This window comes from Pleurodeles waltl, chromosome 7 (genome assembly GCF_031143425.1).
Source record: "Pleurodeles waltl isolate 20211129_DDA chromosome 7, aPleWal1.hap1.20221129, whole genome shotgun sequence".
NCBI lineage: Eukaryota > Metazoa > Chordata > Amphibia > Caudata > Salamandridae > Pleurodeles > Pleurodeles waltl.
Genome location: NC_090446.1, coordinates 527,766,537 through 527,787,624, shown reverse-complemented (window position 1 = coordinate 527,787,624; position 21,088 = coordinate 527,766,537). Strand labels below are relative to the sequence as shown.

Here is a 21,088-nt window from a genome sequence, read left to right as displayed (position 1 = left end):
CCTCAGTAAGACAGGCATAATTCAGTTTATTATAGGCCCATAATCTACACTATTATATCAAGCCTAGGTAGTTCTGAAGATCCACCCACACTCTACAAAAGAGGTGTATTTAAATTAGTTAAGTATCACTGTTTCTCAGATTTATTTTTTAATAATAAGGAAACAAAATTACATTTACTAGATGTATGCAAAAACACTATTTTCAGTATCAAAATAAATATTTCTTTCATTTATCTTCACTTGAACTTGTGGGCGCACTAGTTTGGTCCACAGGAATGCTAACAGAAAGAGTATAGTCTGATTATGTGTAGTGTGCATGGCATGGTTTGTAATTTGACATTAATTTCCTCTGAATATAAAATGCCACAGATATTTTTCTTTTTGTTTATACACTGTATTGGCAGTGGTCTGTTATATTCTGGATAGATTTCATTACTTTCAATAATAGTCCAGTGGTTTTTTTAGTATTTTACATATCTGATGAGTTTGATGTCTACAGCAAATATGGATTTCTGTTGTCTTCTAATTTCTTTGGTTAAGTTCTTTATGCATCTTCAGATATGAACTTTTCCATATGTTGCCTTCTTTCCTGTGGTACCTGAGTACAGTCTTATTTAATTTTTGTTCAGTCATATTTACCTTTCACATTTGAAAATTTCCTTCATCATATTTTATTCACTAAACGTTCAATCAATAGACCAGGCAAGGTTGTTTTCCTTAAGCAGTTTGGGTGAACGCTAGTTCTATGTATAATACTGTTTTTATCACGAGCCCTAACATAGAGGTCCTTGAGCAGCTCCTTCCCAACTGGATATATGTATGTGTAGAAATTGTAATGAAGTAGTGGGCAGTTTTGAGAAAATTATCAAATTCTTCCTATGCTTCTTTTAGGTCTGTCAAAATGTCTTCTATATATCTTCATCAACTGGTGGAAATATATTGTCAAGCACTCAATAATTTTTCATTATTGAGTGCTCTAATCATCTATCGTAAATAGTTTTATGCTCCCTAGAAAACAACAGAACAGCTATGGGCAAGCATATGAGCCAATGCTACCCTAATCTGCACAGGGACATACTGGAAACAGAATGTTCTTTATAATTTAAAATGACAGTTCTTGTTCTCCAGTGGGTCCATTAGGACCCTCACAACAATATATCCTTCACCCACTCCCTTTCACTCAACCCAATATTATCCTTTCTTAGAGAGACCACAATCTATCATCTACTACTTCTAAACCTAACCTAACCTACCCTTGCCCAACCTCTGCATCTTGATCAGTACTACATCTGTGTGTAAAATTCACATGCACAGGGAAGATTCTGGGACAACAGAGAGGATCTTCAGGTTCAGAGAAATCATCATTTTTCATGAAGCAGTCCCGCATGGTTACAGGGGTAACCTAAGAAAAACCGAATTAATATCACTTGCTGGAGGGCTTGCAGCAATCTACAAGGACATGTCATCAGTTCTTATTTTTACTGCAACTTCTATTCTGAAAGTTAAATCCCTCCTCATACAAAACAATGACATCCTGCATTTTGACCCTTTTTTTTACCAACTGACCAATCCTCTCCTTTCCAACTCTGCCTTTCCTTGCTCTGTGACTTCATTGCATTCACGATCCTCATTGCTCATCATTCTCTGTATTGTAACATCTTGCTTGGTCTTCTGGATCAATCCTACCCTCTCACAAAGCTCTTGACCTTTACCAACATCTCTGATTTAGATACATATTCTGGTAGATATTGCTTAGAAGGCATGATCTTCAACTATAACACTATAGAAGCACATCTCATTTACCTAATCCTCTGACCTGACCACCACACAATCTTCTTCTCTCTCTCAAACTATCTTCCAGAAAGACTATGGGCCAAGAATACACCTGCCATCATGAACTTCTACTACAACAATCTGAGATGCTTCGGCATGAAATATAGCTTGGAATTATTTACCATACAATTGTAAGCTTTTCCCTCATTTTGAGATGAAGTTTCCTCCTTCAGCCACTGGACCACAGGTGCTTTTCGCTCCTTAGTTGCCCCCAAGACTTCAAATGGTTTGCTAAGGAACTTTCCTTGCTCAAACCAAAGGATCACCACAGGAAACCTAATTGAAAACACAAGGTCAATACAGAGGACACTCTGCTGAACACTCAAAACTCAAATTCTACATAATATCAATTTTAAATATGAAGTGTTTCACTAACTAGGACTGTCCTTGAAAGGAAATCTTCAAATGCCTGTCTGAATTCAACAACCTACTTGCAAGCATTGTCAAATGTGTCTCTGCTCATCACTTTTGCAAAACTCAGACTTGCCACTTTTGTTCAAAATAGCTATGTATCTCAATCCCCTTCCAGCCAACGAAAAGAACATCACACCACCTGTACCCCCACCACTTACTGCTTCCACTGCATTTCAACCCTTCTCTCGTGATTGACTCCAACGTCTCCACGCCTGTTTCCTCCAGCCTTTAATCAAGATCACCTGCTAACTCATGCCTGCTAGCAGCCTAAAATAAGCTTCTGTCACCTTCCTCAAACTCATTGGAGGCTTGATTATCCTCAAACCACCTTTCAATAAGAAAAACCTCCAGGGCAACAAGAAAATCCTGTGTCAAGTTACTCCTGAAGGTGTCCACACTTGATCACCACAAACCAAACACTACGGACTAATTGCAAATAGACATTACTAGAATGTGGATTGAGAGAGCAGCATTCACACAGTTCAATATCTACATTGAGGCTGAGGAACATACGGCTGACACCGAGCTTAGCTTCATTCCACTTTGGCTTCTACCCTCAGCTTGGGATATAATTTACCATCATCACCACCTCGGATGACCTCAAGCCACAAGGGAATTGGAATGGAGCTGTTGTTCTCACACACCTTGATATTTTTGTTATTTCAAATGTGATTTATCGCTCAACCCTCCTTGTATGCCTCCATGATTTGGAATTTGAAATGTGACCTTCCACTGGATTAACTTGTTCCTCTTGTGCCACACACCCTTCATCTTGACTATGTAGTTTACCTAATCTCTTCATTCACTGATCTTTGGTCTTTAATAGGGGTCAGTGATTTCACCAATCGTTTTCAGCATGTACCTCAGTTGTTTGCCCTAACCCGTTCCAGTTATGTAAACATCTTGGATGCTGCTAAAAAAAGGAACTTGAAGCAGAAACTGGATTCAAATCACATAGGTGCCACCTCACCTTCATCCATGACCCAAAGACAAGCAACCACCTGAAACTAAATGCCAGAAGCACAGAAGTTGTTGTCTGTCGACCAATACGATGCAAAAGACTGATGGCCCAGGGAGCTGGGCTATCCATCCTTACGTGCACCTTCAGTGTAAACCGTTGAAATCACCTTGGACTCCAACCTCCACCACAAAGCAACACAGTTGTCAGAATCTGTTTATATTGTCTGAGAATTTCCAAAGCACTTCCCCTCATCTTTACTTGCCCGTGAAGCTTAGGCGACCATTGCCCTGTGCTTTTATTTTTTAAATAAGCAAATAAATGCTCATGCTTTGTCAGAACTGAATATCTTCTTCATGATAAGTAGTGTCTTTGGCTACTTTACTTTCAGGCAAATACTCTCAGTAAGACACAAAAGGGAGTAATGGATACACACTTGTCTGGCAAGACTTCTAGAGTATCCTAGAAATATGTACATATCAGTTGCATCTGTCATGATGTGACCACAGGAGGCACTCTCATGCTGTTGCTGCCTAATCTGAAGAGGGGCTGTTGAAAATGAAAATAATATATTTTCGTTGTGTATTTTCAAAGTCAGAAATGGTTCTTGTGGCAGTGATGAATTATCTCTGGACAGCGCTGGATGTGAGATGGACATAGGTGCAATAGTCCTGAATGATTTGTCCACAGCTTTTGACACACAGTCCTAATGGATATGGTGATTGAGCACGCGTCTGTGATGAATCATATGGTTGCGTTCAATCTTGTGTACCTGAATGAGTACTAGCATTTTTCCACACCTTTATTTACTTATTCTCGCAAGCTTTCTTCTGGTGTTCCACAGGGGTAGGGCTTAAGCCCTATACTTGTTTTATATTCACATTTCACATATAATAATGACACAGTTAATTGTCAAATTAGATGCAAATTCTCATCAAGCGTAAAAGAATTTAAAATCATGTTTCACTCCTGTGCATCTCGGGAGAATAGGAATTCATTTACATTAGACACCGAGAAAACTTCCTTCTGGTCCAAAGAATAGTGCCCTCTTTAGGGAATGTTTCTTCCCTTGTATCTTCTGTGTGTAACTTTGGATTTGTCTTCGACAATCAACTTTCTTGCTTCGTTCAAATAGCCAAATTGTCTGACAGTTGTTTTCTCAACTTAAGCTTTTCAGCAAAGTTCCTCTTTTACTTCCATTAAAGATGCATTTCAGAGTGATTTGTATGATTTTGGCTCACCTCAGGACTACTGTATTGCACGCTATCTGTTCCTAAATACCAACCTAACAAACTGCAGATGTTTCATGTTTTTTGTGTTTTGTAGGTGTCTTCACTGGCTTTCAATTGTGGAAAGAGTTTCATTTACACTCTGCGCATTTGCCATACGTATAACACATAGGGCTGGGTATTGTAGAAGCTCGATTTCAATCATAATTTAATCATCACTTATCTTCCTGCTCAGTCTTTGAGATCTGCCATAAGAGGGCTTTTGGCTGTGCCCAAAATTCATTGTGACCTTGTGGCCGCTCTTTAGCTTATCGTGCAATCAAACTGTGAAACTCCTTGTTGCTCTGGGTGCGCTTCACTGTTAAGGCCTTCCTAAAGATAAAGTGATTGACAACTTGTTTTGATCTGATATTTAGCTTTTGGTCAAATTCGGGATGTTGCTTAACGTTAAGCACCAGGATACTTTTTTTTGGTAACTGGATACTTAATAAAACTTCCTAAAAAAAGACAAAATGGTTATAGCACAAACGACCCAGAATTTCAAATTATTTATATTTTTTTCTTAGAATTATTTACATAAGGAATGATATGTTTTTCCTTCCTAAGAAATCATTTTACTTCCTGCTTCCAAAAGAGGAAGCGAAATATGTCTACCCCAAAACCTTATCTCGAGCTCTGAGGTCAATAGATATATAAGACATTGCAGCAAGACTTCTTCAACTGCAGCCAAGGTACCACATCAATCCAGCTCTCCGCGCCCTCTACTAGTTTTCTGTGGCAATCAGACTTTTCTTTGCGGACCCCTGCATCACCCTTCTTCAGCTTCTAATAATGAACGGATTAAAAGGTGATATATCACCGACTATAATAACAATATATTTATCATTCATGGAGCAACGGGAGGCTAAGGTAATCTTGCTGAGATTCAAACTTCTAAGCAACAGAGTTTTATTGGATGCCACTCGTGAGCATAAAGTCGCCCATTTTACTGTTGTGGTTTATATTTACAATGGTGTGTTGAGAAGGCATTCATTGCATGAAAAATACATTTTAATTTAAATTAATAATATGTTCTCTATAGTTAAAAGCAACATAATTGCATCGTAAAATAATGTTCAAAATACCTTAAAATATTAGTGCAAACAAGAAAGTATTGTCACCTCTGGGGAAAATGTTGTAATCGGGGATTCACATTGAGTATTGCGGTTTGTGGGTCACAGTTTTTGTATTTAAACATGTTACCGGTTATACTGATTTTAAGTGCAATGGGGAGGTTCTTTACTTCATCTGTTAGACAGAGAAATAACATGGCTTGGGAAGTGATCAGTCCTTCATATAAAATGTGGTTTTATCTCACGTCTCATCAGTATGGATATGCTAATTTTAGAATCGCGATGTTTGTAATTCTTTGTGAGGTGTGTTTGTGCTGTAATACTTCTATTTATCTTTAAACGGAAATAAACATATAATGATTGACTTAGTTCTTCAGCTGCCTTGCGTGAACTGTATCAGTTTAGTCCTTGAATATCTGTGTGCTCCAATCATTTTGTTAACTGAGGTTCTTCATCCACCATTAGTAGGTCTTTGATTCAGGGTGGGGGACTTCCACTAGCCCTTTGAATTCATGCTAGACTCGTTGGGCACTGTCTAGTAAAATTCTGTTTGCTTCTTATTTTGGACTAAAAAAATGCAAATAAACCCCACTGAATTTCATCACGTGGTAAATTCTGCTGAAATATTAATTGTAGATTTCATTAAAATCAGGCTAAATTTAACAGTCCTTTTTGTATGCTTTCATATCTGTCCTTCCTGTGCAGAACTGACTAGACAGCAGGGCTGAGGTCTGTGGTGAAGATTCTCATTGGTACTGAGCATTTCTCAGCAATAGTCTCACAAGCATTTGCTACATATTATTTGACACCTTTCAGGAACTGATCTAACTAGAGGGCTAACCTTCTAGAATGATCTACTGTGAAGGAATTCTCATAGGCACAAGTATGTTTCCTCCCCAGCCTTTCTTGTCCACAGCTATCTGGGTGGCAGGGCTAGTCTCATTGGATCACTGTATTTGTTCATCTCTTCCCAAGCAGTCCACTCTAGACAGCGGGCTGTGGCCTAGGATGGTGTTGTGATACGGGCTCAGTGTTTGTTTATTCTGTTTATTCAGTCCATAACCCTTCCTGTGCAGAGCTGTTTGGCCAATCTTGCTGTGGTTTATGGTCAAGGATTCGCATCAGTTTGATGTAAGACGATAATCTGTGCTATATTTTATAATAATATAGTCTCAGATGTTATGCATGTCCATCTCCCTAGACTACTGCAGAACAGACTATATGTACTTTGACAGCAGGACTACAGTTTCAGATGGAGGATTTGGACTGGCTCAGTGTATGTCCCATCGTTGACACCTGGACCAAACATGGGATAGAGGACTTCAGAGAAGGTGTCCTTGAAGGTATATATATGAAACATGTCGTCGGCATTGTAAAAGGAAACCTGCCCGGCTTCGTAGTCCAGATACACCCCAATCTTCTGGGGTTGCCCCTTTAGGCTAAGGCACTTGGAGGGGGTGTCTAGAGCCTTGTATTCATGCCCGTTTCGCAACCAGATTGCCCAGTAGCCATTTTCAGGCTTCAGTTTGATGATCTTCTTCCTGTCAACAGAGACCTTGGCCACGCCAATATCCCAGCTGGTCTTGTTGGCCACCGCCACCTCCCAGTAGTGCCTTCCAGAGGAGATGCCCGTGGAGCCGAGAACACAGCCACTTTTGCTGAAGCGCAGTGGATGCTCCTGCACCTCTTCCTCAGGGTCCCCCACGATCATGCTGGTCAAGTCTTTGGAGAGGATGAGCCTGGGGTGAGAGGTCTTAGGATCAAATGTCACTGGTGACGGAACTAGAAATGAAACACAAATACTTAGTCAATTAAATAGATCTCAAAGTGTTTAGTGAGCAGGGTCAGAGCCACTTAGGTCAGAAAATAGTACCCGAAGCCACCACTCATTGAGGTCAGAATATATGAATTGATGTAAATACTCATCAAGCAGTAGTGCAAGCATTCACCTCTGGTTTCTAGATAAGCAGGTTGCAAATCAATGGGAAAGGAAATGCACAAACAAAAGCCAATAATTATTCAAATCAGAAATCCGTTTTTACCTCAAAACGTCTTTTACTACACATATATTTTGATCTCTTACTCTTGTAATTAAAGCCTGCGACTTTTTGAAACTGAAAAACATTTTCTAACCTTGTAACTAACAATTCACATATTTCTTTTACCCCACATTATTTCAATAATCTCAAAGTACACATCAGAAACGTTCATTGTTGTGCTCAAAATATTTTTCTTTGTGAAAAACAGGAAACCCCAAATGTTTCCCTAGGAATTCTTTCTGAGTGACTGCCGTTTTTTATCACTTTGTCGAAAACAAAACCCATCTATCACTGTTCTGCATATGCACAGAATGTAATTGTGGAAACTGTTTTCTCCTACATAAAAGTGGAGCCAAAACTGTATTTGAACTCTGGTACACACCTACCAATAACTCCAGATCGGCTATGTATTAGGAGGCTTGGTTTTATAAGTTTTTCGAATATGGGTTCCCAACTATATGGACCGTGCTAAATTTGAATTCTCATGTGTTTCAGAATAGGTATACTGTGACATTGACAGATCTCAGGCAGACAGGCATAAAGTAGACCATGTGGATTAAAATAGAATACCTTGACGAGTGGACACATTCCTCTCAGACGTGACACTCACCTGGCTGCACAGTGTTCTTCATCTCCTTCCACACGGCATACTGGATCGGGCCTCTGAAACGTCCCAGGCAGAGCTGACCTGTAGCCACACTGACATCAGGAGTTGGATCTTTGCTATCCTCACTGCAGAACCTGCCAAGCAAATGCCAGTCACCATTGCTGAATAAGATATACCAAGCTGTGACTAAACACCGCTCCATCAAAGCTGGGGTACACATCATCAAGGTCTTGTACAACAAAGATCAGAGCCATTTACATTCTTCACATCTTGCATCCATAAGGTTCAATGTGAAACTCTTTCATCATGAGGCACTTCCACATTTAAGCCTCTTTACTCCAGCACAGTCTATAGCACTTACTTTAAGACTTGACTTATATTTTTCAATGGAGTCTCAAACTTCCCCACCACTGGCCCATAACAGAGGTACTTTGTCCTCATCCCAGGGTATATATCTGAGACAGCTGGCTCTTTGAATCTGCTTTCTCCACCTTTACCCCTCTCATCACTAAATAAAAGTCCCCCCCTTCTCCTTTCCCCACTACAGTTCTCTTTCACTTTCCTATTTATTTTCCTCCATCACTACTTATTCTTCAACATGTTCCTTTTGAGATGTTGTACACCTCCCCTGTCAATAGTCCTCTTCCTTTCACAAACCTTCCTGCTTCTGCATAACCTCTCTTTGTCCCATTGTTCATTTCTACCATGTTCTTTTTCCTCTTCCTCCCTCACCATCTCATCTTCCTTTCAATATGTTTCTAGTTCTATCAACTGTTTCTTACCACCTCAATTGTGTGACTTTTCATTTGCCACTCCTTCCATATTTTCTGACGCTTCATTCTTGTCACTTTCCATCACCCTCCTCCTATTGCGTGCACTTTCATACACTCTAGAATCTGCTTCCTTTGCTAAACTCATCTCCCTCTGTTGGTCACTCTTGCATTGCGAATATTCAGCAGATCGAGGTGCACAAGAAGAGAAAAGTGGCACTTACTTGGTAATGAAGGTGTTCATGTCCTGTAAGAAAGAGCAGAACATAAGTAACTGACTGCCTTGAGAGATCAATTACATCAGCTCTCGTCCGAAATGTGCACCTCCCAGTAACCTGGAATTCTACATGTGAGATAAAGCAAATGTGCAGCCGAGGGGTCAGTTTTGTGGCTTGAAACTGCCAATCCCTGCTCACAGGGCTCACTTCCTGCCATCTCATAGCACAGCTATACTCATCAGTCCTGAAACCCACGCATGGCCCATCCACATCCTAGCTCAACTCTAATACGAATGAAGACATGAATGAAGACTTTGTATAGCACAGCTCTGCTAACCAGATAGCCTAAAGGCTTCTTGACTAATGGAGTGAGCACACAGGGAGTTCAGAGTAGCTCCCGTTTTTTTCTATAATGCCATCTGGAGGTTCTACTAACCCTGAGGAAGTCAGTGGGCTCCTCTTTCTCGAGACGGTAGCGGATCTGTTCAGCCTTCTCCTCTGCTGCCTGAATTCCCTCCTCCAAGATCCTGTCATTACAACTAAGAACCTCAAGCAGCAGCTCCTCCTCTCTTTTCAATTCCCTGATCATGGACAGCTCCCGCTCCCGGAGCCAACGATACAGCACGGCAAACTCCTGGCGGATGTACTCCTCCAGGACGAGGTACTGGGCCTGTGTTAAGGAAGAGGTAATGATGGGTGAGAAGGCTTCATAACCGTACCAATGAAATATGCTTCATACTATACAGGGAGTGCAGAATTATTAGGCAAGTTGTATTTTGGAGGATTCATTTTATTATTGAACAACAACCATGTTCTCAATGAACCCAAAAAACTCATTAATATCAAAGCTGAATATTTTTGGAAGTAGTTTTTAGTTTGTTTTTAGTTTTAGCTATGTTAGGGGGATATCTGTGTGTGCAGGTGACTATTACTGTGCATAATTATTAGGCAACTTACCAAAAAAAAAAAAAATACCCATTTCAATTATTTATTATTACCAGTGAAACCAATATAACATCTCAACATTCACAAATATACATTTCTGACATTCAAAAACAAAACAAAAACAAATCAGTGACCAATATAGCCACCTTTCTTTGCAAAGACACTCAAAAGCCTGCCACCCATGGATTCTGTCAGTGTTTTGATCTGTTCACCATCAACATTGCGTGCAGCAGCAACCACAGCCTCCCAGACACTGTTCAGAGAGGTGTACTGTTTTCCCTCCTTGTAAATCTCACATTTGATGATGGACCACAGGTTCTCAATGGGGTTCAGATCAGGTGAACAAGGAGGCCATGTCATTAGATTTCCTTCTTTTATACCCTTTCTTGCCAGCCACGCTGTGGAGTACTTGGACGCGTGTGATGGAGCATTGTCCTGCATGAAAATCATGTTTTTCTTGAAGGATGCAGACTTCTTCCTGTACCACTGCTTGAAGAAGGTGTCTTCCAGGAACTGGCAGTAGGACTGGGAGTTGAGCTTGACTCCATCCTCAACCCGAAAAGGCCCCACAAGCTCATCTTTGATGATACCAGCCCAAACCAGTACTCCACCTCCACCTTGCTGGCGTCTGAGTCAGACTGGAGCTCTCTGCCCTTTACCAATCCAGCCACGGGCCCATCCATCTGGCCCATCAAGACTCACTCTCATTTCATCAGTCCATAAAACCTTAGAAAAATCAGTCTTGAGATATTTCTTGGCCCAGTCTTGACGTTTCAGCTTGTGTGTCTTGTTCAGTGGTGGTCGTCTTTCAGCCTTTCTTACCTTGGCCATGTCTCTGAGTATTGCACACCTTGTGCTTTTGGGCACTCCAGTGATGTTGCCGCTCTGAAATATGGCCAAACTGGTGGCAAGTGGCATCGTGGCAGCTGCACGCTTGACTTTTCTCAGTTCATGGGCAGTTATTTTGCGCCTTGGTTTTTCCACACGCTTCTTGCGACCCTGTTGACTATTTTGAATGAAACGCTTGATTGTTCGATGATCACGCTTCAGAAGCTTTGCAATTTTAAGAGTGCTGCATCCTTCTGCAAGATATCTCACTATTTTTGACTTTTCGGAGCCTGTCAAGTCCTTCTTTTGACCCATTTTGCCAAAGGAAAGGAAGTTGCCTAATAATTATGCACACCTGATATAGGGTGTTGATGTCATTAGACCACACCCCTTCTCATTACAGAGATGCACATCACCTAACATGCTTAATTGGTAGTAGGCTTTCGAGCCTATACAGCTTGGAGTAAGACAACATGCATAAAGAGGATGATGTGGTCAAAATACTCATTTGCCTAATAATTCTGCACTCCCTGTATATACTGTGCTTGAAAATCAGAGATCTTGAGCAAAGCAATTTAGTGGTGGAAATGCACGGTAGAGTAGTTTTATATGGTCGGGTTATTTTCACATTTTTCTCTAGCACATGCCTCCCCACTGACTTAGTTAAACAATATGAACAATTTGAAGTACTCTGTCTAATTCTGTGAACCCAGCTCCCTTTGATCTAATAATCACATTAATTATTTTTGTACTTGTCAATTAGAATTTGTGCTGAAGTCGGCTGACGGGTTTCACTCTGGCTCTATAGCCCTTGGGCTTTATTGAGGGATAATAATTATGTAAGAGAGCTAGAACAGATGTTTCATTTGTAGTCACATCGTTCTTTAGAGTTTAATTCGCTATTAATATCAGCTGGTCACAGTCACCAAAGATATGATTCTAGAGTCAGGTGTTCATTTCAAAATGTAAAGTGCGAGTGTGAAGTACAAACAATATTACCGTGATTTTTGAGGTAAAAAGAACTGGATCCACAATATCAGAAAGAGTACTAGATTCGGTCTTTCCTCAAATATTTCATACTCAGACACACATTATGAAGTGTTAGAGAAACCCGAAGCAGTAACACTACATTCTGATTTACCCATACTGCATGATATGTTAATTACTTTGATATTACCACACCATTATGCATTTGTGTGCACTGATTAACACAGGTTTTTCTCACATGACGTGCCCTTGTCCCTTTTAATAACACAACACATCTCAATTTGGGTGAAAACTCTTCACCACTCGTAATAATCACCCAATATATTACAAAGGCATTTGACTGTCATGAGAGACATAGCGGAGTCCCACAAAGTTCTCCCTTACGCCCAAAGCTTTGCACCTAATTTATAAATGATTTACAGGCAAAAGTGGGGATTCGTTTTTCCATGTTTGCTGATGATGGGACACATAATGGAAAGTAACATTACATATAAACTTAAATTTCATTGCAATATGCCCTGATCAGCTGCTGATAAGCTTAGTGTACGTGGCATATTATTACATTTAGGTCATATTATTTTACAAAGCAGGTACAAGCTGATCTGGGGATTCATGCTCCTCTGCTGCATATCACCCTATACACCTCTGATGTTGACGATCTTATGCTTCTTTGATGTTTTTAAAGCTTTTTTGTACGCTTGAGTGTCTGCAGGTTTGCAGGCATCTGTGCATGGGAGTCTGCATTTCTGTCAGTCTCTGCGAACTAGGTTTCTGTAAATGTGTTTCTCCGTGTAGCTTACCCTGTATGTTTTGTTCCTCTGTGTCGAGCACTATACAAAAGTCAAACCTACTCGCTTTGTCAATGCATGTTTTAACTGTAAATCTGTCACACTCTTCCTGTTAATACTGTTCCATTGATTTCAGATTTTAAATTATCCATTCTGTTAGTAGTATTTCTTGAACTCAGTAAAGTGCAAGGGCTCTACATATCAAAGCACAAAAAAAATTACACAAAAACATAAGAGACCAAATAGCTTCTTTAAACTATACAAATCATTACATTCGCAAAAGTTGGAAAGTAATCGTTATCTGACAACGTCATCCTAGTGTACATGACAGTGGGGAACGGATCTCATCTTAGCAGTGTGTAGATGTCCATCACGTAGGAGGTCCAATCCTGCCTCTCACATACACAGGACACTCACTTGCACCCTTGCCTTTCAGGTCATCATGCACAGTACACACTCACTTTGTTCCTTTTTGTATAAAGTAAAGCGGCTTCCGAGGGGGAAGGTTGAAAATGCAGTGGTCTCTCCCAACAAGGTGAGTCTTCTAATGTGTAAAGTGACCAGATCAGGAGTACAGTGACTGGATCACAAGTACTACTTGGATTGGTAAGAGGCTATGTGACCTGAGTGCATGTTTTAGGTGGCTACCTCAGAGAAAAGAGATACACACAGCCTCATGGAATGTGGGATAACTGTAGGGTTTCCATACCAATGGACCGGCAGCTTGGTAGTTTAATGGAATGCATGGCCAGGAGTTGACTGTTAGTAAGCATGGTGTTGGATTATGATTGGGCAGTGGACGAATGCACATATGTGACGCTTCACACCCACATGGACAGACTCCTCTGGGGAGGGGCTTCTGAGAGAGACCCCACAAGTCCGAGACAGTTCTCAGTTGGAAGCCTAATAGTAGGCCATTTGCCTATACTCTGGCAGTATTCCCCTTAGGGAATCCTGGTTCCATACCACTTTGAAGGCTGGAGTGACCCGGAATCAAAAGTGACACAGTGCCTTCTATGTCAGGAGATGGACAGTAAGTGGGAAGATATGTTCATTTATCTGTTTGATGTATCCAATCTCAAAGCTGTGGCATACTAAGTGTGGAAGCCCCTATTTTCAGGAGCAAAAAAAAATGGAAGCAGGACAGGATCCTAGTTCAGAGGTCTCATTGGCCTGTTAATATAGGTGTCTCCTAGAGTGGGAGAGTTGGGGTTAGAGCTTTCAATATCGACCCAAAGGCCCTCACTGACTCACCCTGAGTAATGCATATAAGAAAGTATGTTATTAGTTGGGAAGGAGGTGAATTCTTCAAGAGTAATATGTCTGCAACGTTCCGTATACTGAGAACCAAATAGCTTGCTGTAGCACTTAACTCTCTCGGGCTAGAAAGGCAGAGCAGTCCACGGCCAAATCAGGGGAGGTGTTGTGGGCTAGTACTCAGGTCCGCAGGCAGACAACCAATAACACCCAATCAGTGCTTTTACTTATTTAAAAAAGTATACTATTATGTATACAGTACTAATGCTATGCACTAAATTGCAAATACATATAAGTTGGCAAGTATAAATACCTAGGGTGACACTCTAATAGCTCACACCCATAGGAAGTCCTGAACCCTAAAACCATAATACCTCCAAAATTGACTAGGTACAAAGTAAATGGGTGTAATTATAAAATGTCAGGCCTAATGGCTTTGTCAGGGCACAATGTTAAAAGCAGTATTATATTACAATAAACCAATGTGGCATGATTAAAACCAGTTAAGTATAGTACAGTCTTACAATGACATCCCTTACTACATGTGATGATTCACTGTTAACTTGGCCCAGCGCGGTGAACAAAACTCAAACTCTAATTAGGAGCTAAGGAGACTTGGCAAAATTAACATTAAAACTACACTTGTGTTACTTGTGTACCATAAGATTTGTGGGTCACCTTGGTCTGTAGGCCTAACTATTGCAGAACTGTACTTTCGTGCAGATTTCACCGATAATGTACAACACAGTGAAGCACACACACTTTTCAGTTAAGCAACAAAGACTTACACTATGAGTGCCCCCTCATTTTATTGGGCCTGCACAGGTCATCACCAATCCATGAAGGGTACCTTCTGCAACAGGCTACCTGTTTGCAACCTAGATGGCAATCCCACTCGCTCAGTTCATACATGTATGCACATGCATGTGTGCATCTGTTCATGTGCATCCAACCCAGAGCCTCTTACCTCAGCTGCACAGCAGCGGATCTCCTTTTAAAAGGCAGGCACTGGTGGTTACCACTCCCAATCCATTTTAACATAGCTTACAGTGATTGAGACTCAGTAAGTGAGACTCACTCACTGCAAAAGTCCAAAAACCTGGTTGTCCAAAAAGCAAAAATCCAGGGAGTTAAATGGGTCACAACCTATTTACCTACCATGCCTTAAACTGCTTCTAGGTATATATACAAAGTGTGCTGTGCGTCCCTTTTAACATATAGGAAACCCCTTCAAAGTATTTGGGGAGACCACCACTAAATGTATTCATTCAACAACCAGGTAGTCTGTCCTTACTTGAATTGCACATAAAGAACAACATTCAGGTTGAAAGGGTTTAAGTTGCTAGTCTATAATATGCAATATTCAGTACAACTTAATAACAAAAGTGCAGACTATGCAGTGTTCAAGTGAGAGCCTGAATATGTAAAACCTATACATAAGACAACGTGTATTATCCCTGGTCAGTACATTATTTTTGGTATACATGTGCTTAAACAATAAAACAAACCTGTAGATCACACTCAAGCTAGGATCCAAGGAAGAGTGAATGCCAAAGTTTCAACCTTGTGTGAGTAAAAGGGTCTCTTGGGAACCAAGGGCCATATGTACGAAAGTTTTTTCCCACAGACACAGAATGAGGAAAATCCTTTGGTACATCTGGCCCTAAGTCATCTGGGACAGAACCAATAAGGAGTATTTCAATGATGTATCCTCTACTTCAGGGGCACATCAACAACATTTTAGAAGGTCAGTATGAAACCAGACAGGCTATAATGGAACAATCAATTCTCACAAGACTAACAATTCCACAAGTGCCTCCACGGCCAAAGAACAAAGGTTCCTAAACAATTAGGTAACCTTCATACACTTGCATACTGCTTGTGTCAACGACGATCCAGTCAATCGTTCCACATCAGATGTGTGTTCTCCTGTCGATACATGAAGCACACTTGAAGTAAGTAAAGTGCTGAAGTTCATCCGCTCCTTTCCAACAAAGTCGGACTGTAATCTCCGTCAGCTTTCTTTGGAAATCGAATGCAACCCTTGTTAGGGAAGGACTGCTGATTGCCTGTTCTCCTTGGGCACTGCATGTTTGGTAGATGGGAAATGTGAGGGGTGGGAATGCAGTTTCTATTGCTCGGGTGAGGAAGTTTCTAGGCAGGACTGTTCCTTTTGTCAGTCTGATTACTGCTGCAGGAAGGCTGAAAGACGGGCAGGTGTAAAATCTCACACTTCATTGTGCCTATGTTTTGTGTACTCCAAATTGGAGACACCTCTGTGCTACCCGCCCTGAAAAGCATTACCTTACACAAATTCACTGAAACACATTCTGTTCTCCTTTATTCCTTACTGATATTCAGAGAATATGGGAGGACCATTGCTAGCACAAACATTTAAAATACAACATTCCTGATTTTGTGGTTTCCTTCCATCAGATTTTATGTGAAAAAGAAACCATAATTAAACTGTATTCATCCAGTGGGTGATGGTGGTGTGTGCAAGTTGGGATTCTCATGGTGTACAGTGGTATGGAAACACATTCAAATAATGTTGTTTCCTTCGATAGTTTTGCATGCTGTCTCAGAAAGCACCCAAAATATTCCTAAAATGCCTTAATGAGAACTGACCTTGACTTATAATTTCTGATCGTCGATATTCCTTTATCTTTCAGATGAACTTTCGGGCCGTCTGGGACTGGTCATGACCTTTTATTGGTAAAATTCCTTTTCTATTTACTCTGCAATGGTTTGTTAATCAGAGGCACCCAGTGTTTTATTTTACTCAGACTGTTGCTGTATTTTGTTTTATGGCTTTTGGATTTCTTTTTTTATGCTAGTGTGTATCCTTTGTGGAATTAAAATATACTCCAATAAACATGAGAAAAAAAATCAAAAGCCTGTCTCCTTCCTTTCCATCCTCTGCATGCCTCCACTCTCTAAGTGCAGCCTACTCAAAGTCATATGCACGCTTGCCCTAATCTTTCTTATTGTATATCTGCAAATTGTCCACATCTCATTTCAAAGATCATAACTTCTCCTTTAAAAGTCCTACCTCTGAAACCTACCAATGCCTAATCTCCTGTAGATCATCTATTAATGCCTCCAACCAATGCATGGATTCACATAGCCCCTCTCACATTCGAGATCACACCTAATTACTACTACATTAATCTACCACATAGAAACTGGAGTAAAAGCTTTAAATGGTTTACTGTAGAGTACAAGACTTATCCCAATAACCATCAATAAACACAAACCATATTTGGGATCCGGAGCAGCATGCACAAAGTGTAAAGCACAACAATGCCTCTATATAAATGCAATTACAATACAATATATATAAGCCACACTAAAACTAATACCATAACACTCAGCATTCAGATAGTCGATTGTAATGCATGCAAACTGCCTAATTCTTGTTTACTGTTTGGAACTATTACACTCACATAAAACAAAACTGATAAGCATTGAATCCATCACACACTATACCAGTCCACGGCAATAAACCACCCATTACCACCTGATCAGGTGTGGAACAGAACTGACAAAAGCCTCTGGAAAGTAGGACTCTAATTTAGTCCACCGGTGCAGGTCCCAACTGGCCACATACTACGGCCACTTCCTTACATCTCACAATGACAATGAAATATGGGATGATGTTAACATAGTCCATCCCAACACATCTCTCCACCATTTCTCCCTTTAACCTATGTCTGGTCACTACCACAAACTTTAAACAAAATATCCCTGAGTGGAATATCCAGTGCAGTAACCAGATAAGTAGACTATAAATATAAGAAATATTGCAAAGGGGCCTGCAGAACTGCTCACAGCTGCCAGTTTATTGAGAACCATAAACTATGCAACTGACTCTCACACTTCTTCATCTATCACTCTACTAAGCTTTGCACCCCCTAACATGATAACTGCACCTCAGTGGCCCTCACTGATGACACTTCCAACCAAACACCCTACCCTGCGAAGCATGCTACCCATGTAGGCAAGTGCTTTTGTGCACCACATAGGTATAGTGAGTGCTATGTAAATGTTGCAATAAAATACTGGGACAGGGAACTGCGACCTGTCATAGGCCTTCCTTTCTATTAGAAGACCTTATGGGTAATAAGGGTCACCAGAGTGCTTCAAAACAGAATACAAAACCATAAATCGTAATAGGTAAGTTGTCTCTGCACCACTTACCTGTATTTCGAGAACTTTCTCATCCTCCCGCTCCCTTGCGTTCCTTAGGCTCTGCATGTGGCAATCAAAATCTGCTAAGCTGGTAGTCATTTTGTCCTGTTCAAGGAGAAAAACTACTCTGTTTAGTGTAGGAAATGTGAAGATCAGGGGTAGCTCAAATTCTTACCCATTTCAATTGTCACAGAGAAACCCATTTCTTCTCAAAGCATAACATTTATTTCTATTTTTGGTTATTTGATTCAAGGGTAACATGGAGAAAAGGAACGTAGCAATTGACATGATGGTAAATGTGTGCAGTGATAAAAGGTATATTTATTTCTAAAGTTTAAGTAGGAGAGCTAGAAATTCCAAGTGCTGAAAAGCACCACAAATTAAAAAATGGCCCACCACACAATGCTAGCATGTGTTTAAATTACAAATCCGTTAGCAAAAATGCTAAGTATTAGCAACACAAAGGCAAACTACAAAGATTTTGACTTGCACAAAAAATGCAAATTACAAAGTTTTCAAAAAGTGCATATCTGAGGGGGAGAAGTACAAGCTTTGAAGTGGGCCAGCTAAAAGTACAAAAAAGATTCAGACTATAAAAGGAAGCCCGAACCGCTTCTCAACTAGCCAATATGGCTGCACCCTAACTCCTGGTAAAATGCACAAATACAGACTTCTCTCGTAGGGGATTTCCATGTATAGTCATAAGCACTGAATAGTTCCGCACTCCTGTGGGGACCCCGGAGCACTGTTCTGAAGTGTATTCTTAAGTGTAGATGTTTGCCTTTCTTGAAAAAGGCCTGTAAAGTCACTTAAGAATATCAATGTGCAGCCTAGAGGAAAGGCTACAAAGGCCAAATTGTTCATTCTTTTGGTTGGTAAGAAAGGAAACTGTAGTACAGATATACCTTTAAAACATATTTTTTCTAGAAATGTAGTAAAAAACATGTTATCCAACCTTATTTACAACTTCAAATGAGGATAAAACAATGCAGGGCAGTGTAGCCCATAGGCTGCCATTATACAGAATGTAAATAGAGCTGTGCCTTTAAGAAAAGAAAGTCTTCCTGTATCCCATCATGCACAGCAAAAGGCAGTGGCTTCAGTTCTTTTTGTAGGCTTGTAATATGACATGAAGAAATCTGAATATCTCTTTCAGTAACAATATCGTTATTATTATAGTTATCCTCGTGTCAACTCCACCGGGGAGGAGGGAGGGTTGCTTATGACTATCATGGAAATACCCCTACGAGAGAACTGGAGTTATAGGTAAGAAACCATTCCTTCTCTCGTAGGGGATTTCCATCTATAGTCATAAGCACTGAATAGATTAGCAAGCCCATCCCAATAACCGCGGTGGAGTAGACAGAACAATAAAGAAACAATAAATCACGCAAAGAGATTCTTAAGAGAGGCCTGTCCAACCTGAGCATCTGTTCTTGCATCTGAATCAAGACAGTAATGCTTAGTAAAGGTGTGGACAGATCTCCAGGTAGCCGCTTTGCATATTTCTGCTAAAGGAATGTTTCTCATCAAAGCAACAGTTGCTGCAACTATTATTTTCGAAACAGAGAGCAGATGCTGGCTGACATTCTTCTTCCTTGGAGTTCTTGAATAGTTAGTGGCCACTGCAAAACAATATACTGATTGTGTTCCACTGTGTGATGAGATCGGTTACGTGACCTCCTACCTCAACTCATGACTTTAGGGACGTGGGCCTGCTACTGATGGTTGTGGTGTTTCTTAACTGCAGGGTTACTGCATCCATGACCTCTTCCTCCAGTGAACACTCACGCGTCAAAGGTTCTGAAGGGACATGAATTTAAGTCTTGCTTCTATTGCACTATACACCACACAACTAGTTGTATTTACGTGTAGTGTTGGATCATGGCAGGGTATTACTTCAAGTTGATACAGGTGTTAGAGTGTTAAAACTGAGAAAATGTCTGGTGTCACAGGAGACTCCCACTTTGGAGCTAAGTGTGTATAATAGTAGATGCTAAAGATTTTTCTCAGTTACCACCAAACATTTAAGGCTAAAACCCATTTTTATCCCGACTTTCTTTTAAAAATTATAGGTCCCTGCACTTTTAATTTTTTTCAGGCCTAAATCGTTCAACAGAGCAGCATATACTTTCCCTAAGAATATATTATCAAGTTGAGTTGCTAACCGGTTGTTCTTAAACTGAAAGGTATATCTGAAAGTTAGATAGTGCCAGGCTGCCCATTTTTAACTTCTTTCCGAGTTTTTTTTACAAGACAGTCTTATACTTAGATGACCAAATAAAACTACTCACTTCACAGTGTATCTTATTAATATGATCCTTTGGAAATGTTAAAGGTGTGTGTTGGAAAATGGCCCTCTCTGAAGGGTCACCACAAATAGTTTGCCTTCCTCCTCCTTTTTTCTGATCTCATTTGTGTTGGCTTTAGGACTCTGGGCAGTCTACCACGGCTAACTAGTGCTAAAGTGCCTGTGCTCTCTCCCTAAAACATGGTAAGATTGGCTCATATCCAACTGGCATATTTAATATACTTGTAAGTCCCTAGTAAAGTGCACTACATGTGTCCAGGGCCTGTAAATTAAATGCTACTTTTGGGCCTGCAGCACTGATTGTGCCACCCACATAAGTAGCCCCTCGAACCATGTTTCGGGATTGCCATTGCGAGGCTTGTGTGTGCAGTTTCCCTGCCACTTCGACTTAGCATTTAAAATTACTTGCCAAGCCTGAAGCTCCCCTTTTTTTTTTTACACATAAGTCACCCCTAATGTAGGCCCAGGGTAACCCACAGGGAAGGGTGTTATGTAAGTAAAAGGCAGGACATGTACTTATAGGTTTCCTGGTAGTGAAACTTTCCAAAAGGCGTTTTTCACTACTGTGAAGCCTGTTCCTCTCATGGGCCAGCATTGGAAA

General features: G+C 40.5%; 1 protein-coding gene across 1 annotated transcript in view; it reads right to left on the bottom strand.

Moving 5' to 3' along the window:
- Positions 1 to 3,989: 3,989 nt before the first annotated feature.
- LOC138304290 (zinc-binding protein A33-like) overlaps positions 3,990 to 21,088 on the bottom strand; it is a 28,230-nt gene continuing 11,131 nt past the window's right edge. The window contains exons 2-6 of the mRNA XM_069244233.1: positions 18,186 to 18,281; positions 9,617 to 9,850; positions 9,187 to 9,209; positions 8,196 to 8,326; positions 3,990 to 7,328 (exon numbers count right to left, since the gene is read on the bottom strand). Coding sequence (XP_069100334.1) covers positions 6,787 to 7,328; positions 8,196 to 8,326; positions 9,187 to 9,209; positions 9,617 to 9,850; positions 18,186 to 18,281 — 1,026 coding nt within the window. The 3' untranslated portion in view covers positions 3,990 to 6,786. The remainder of the gene's footprint in view (positions 7,329 to 8,195; positions 8,327 to 9,186; positions 9,210 to 9,616; positions 9,851 to 18,185; positions 18,282 to 21,088) is intronic.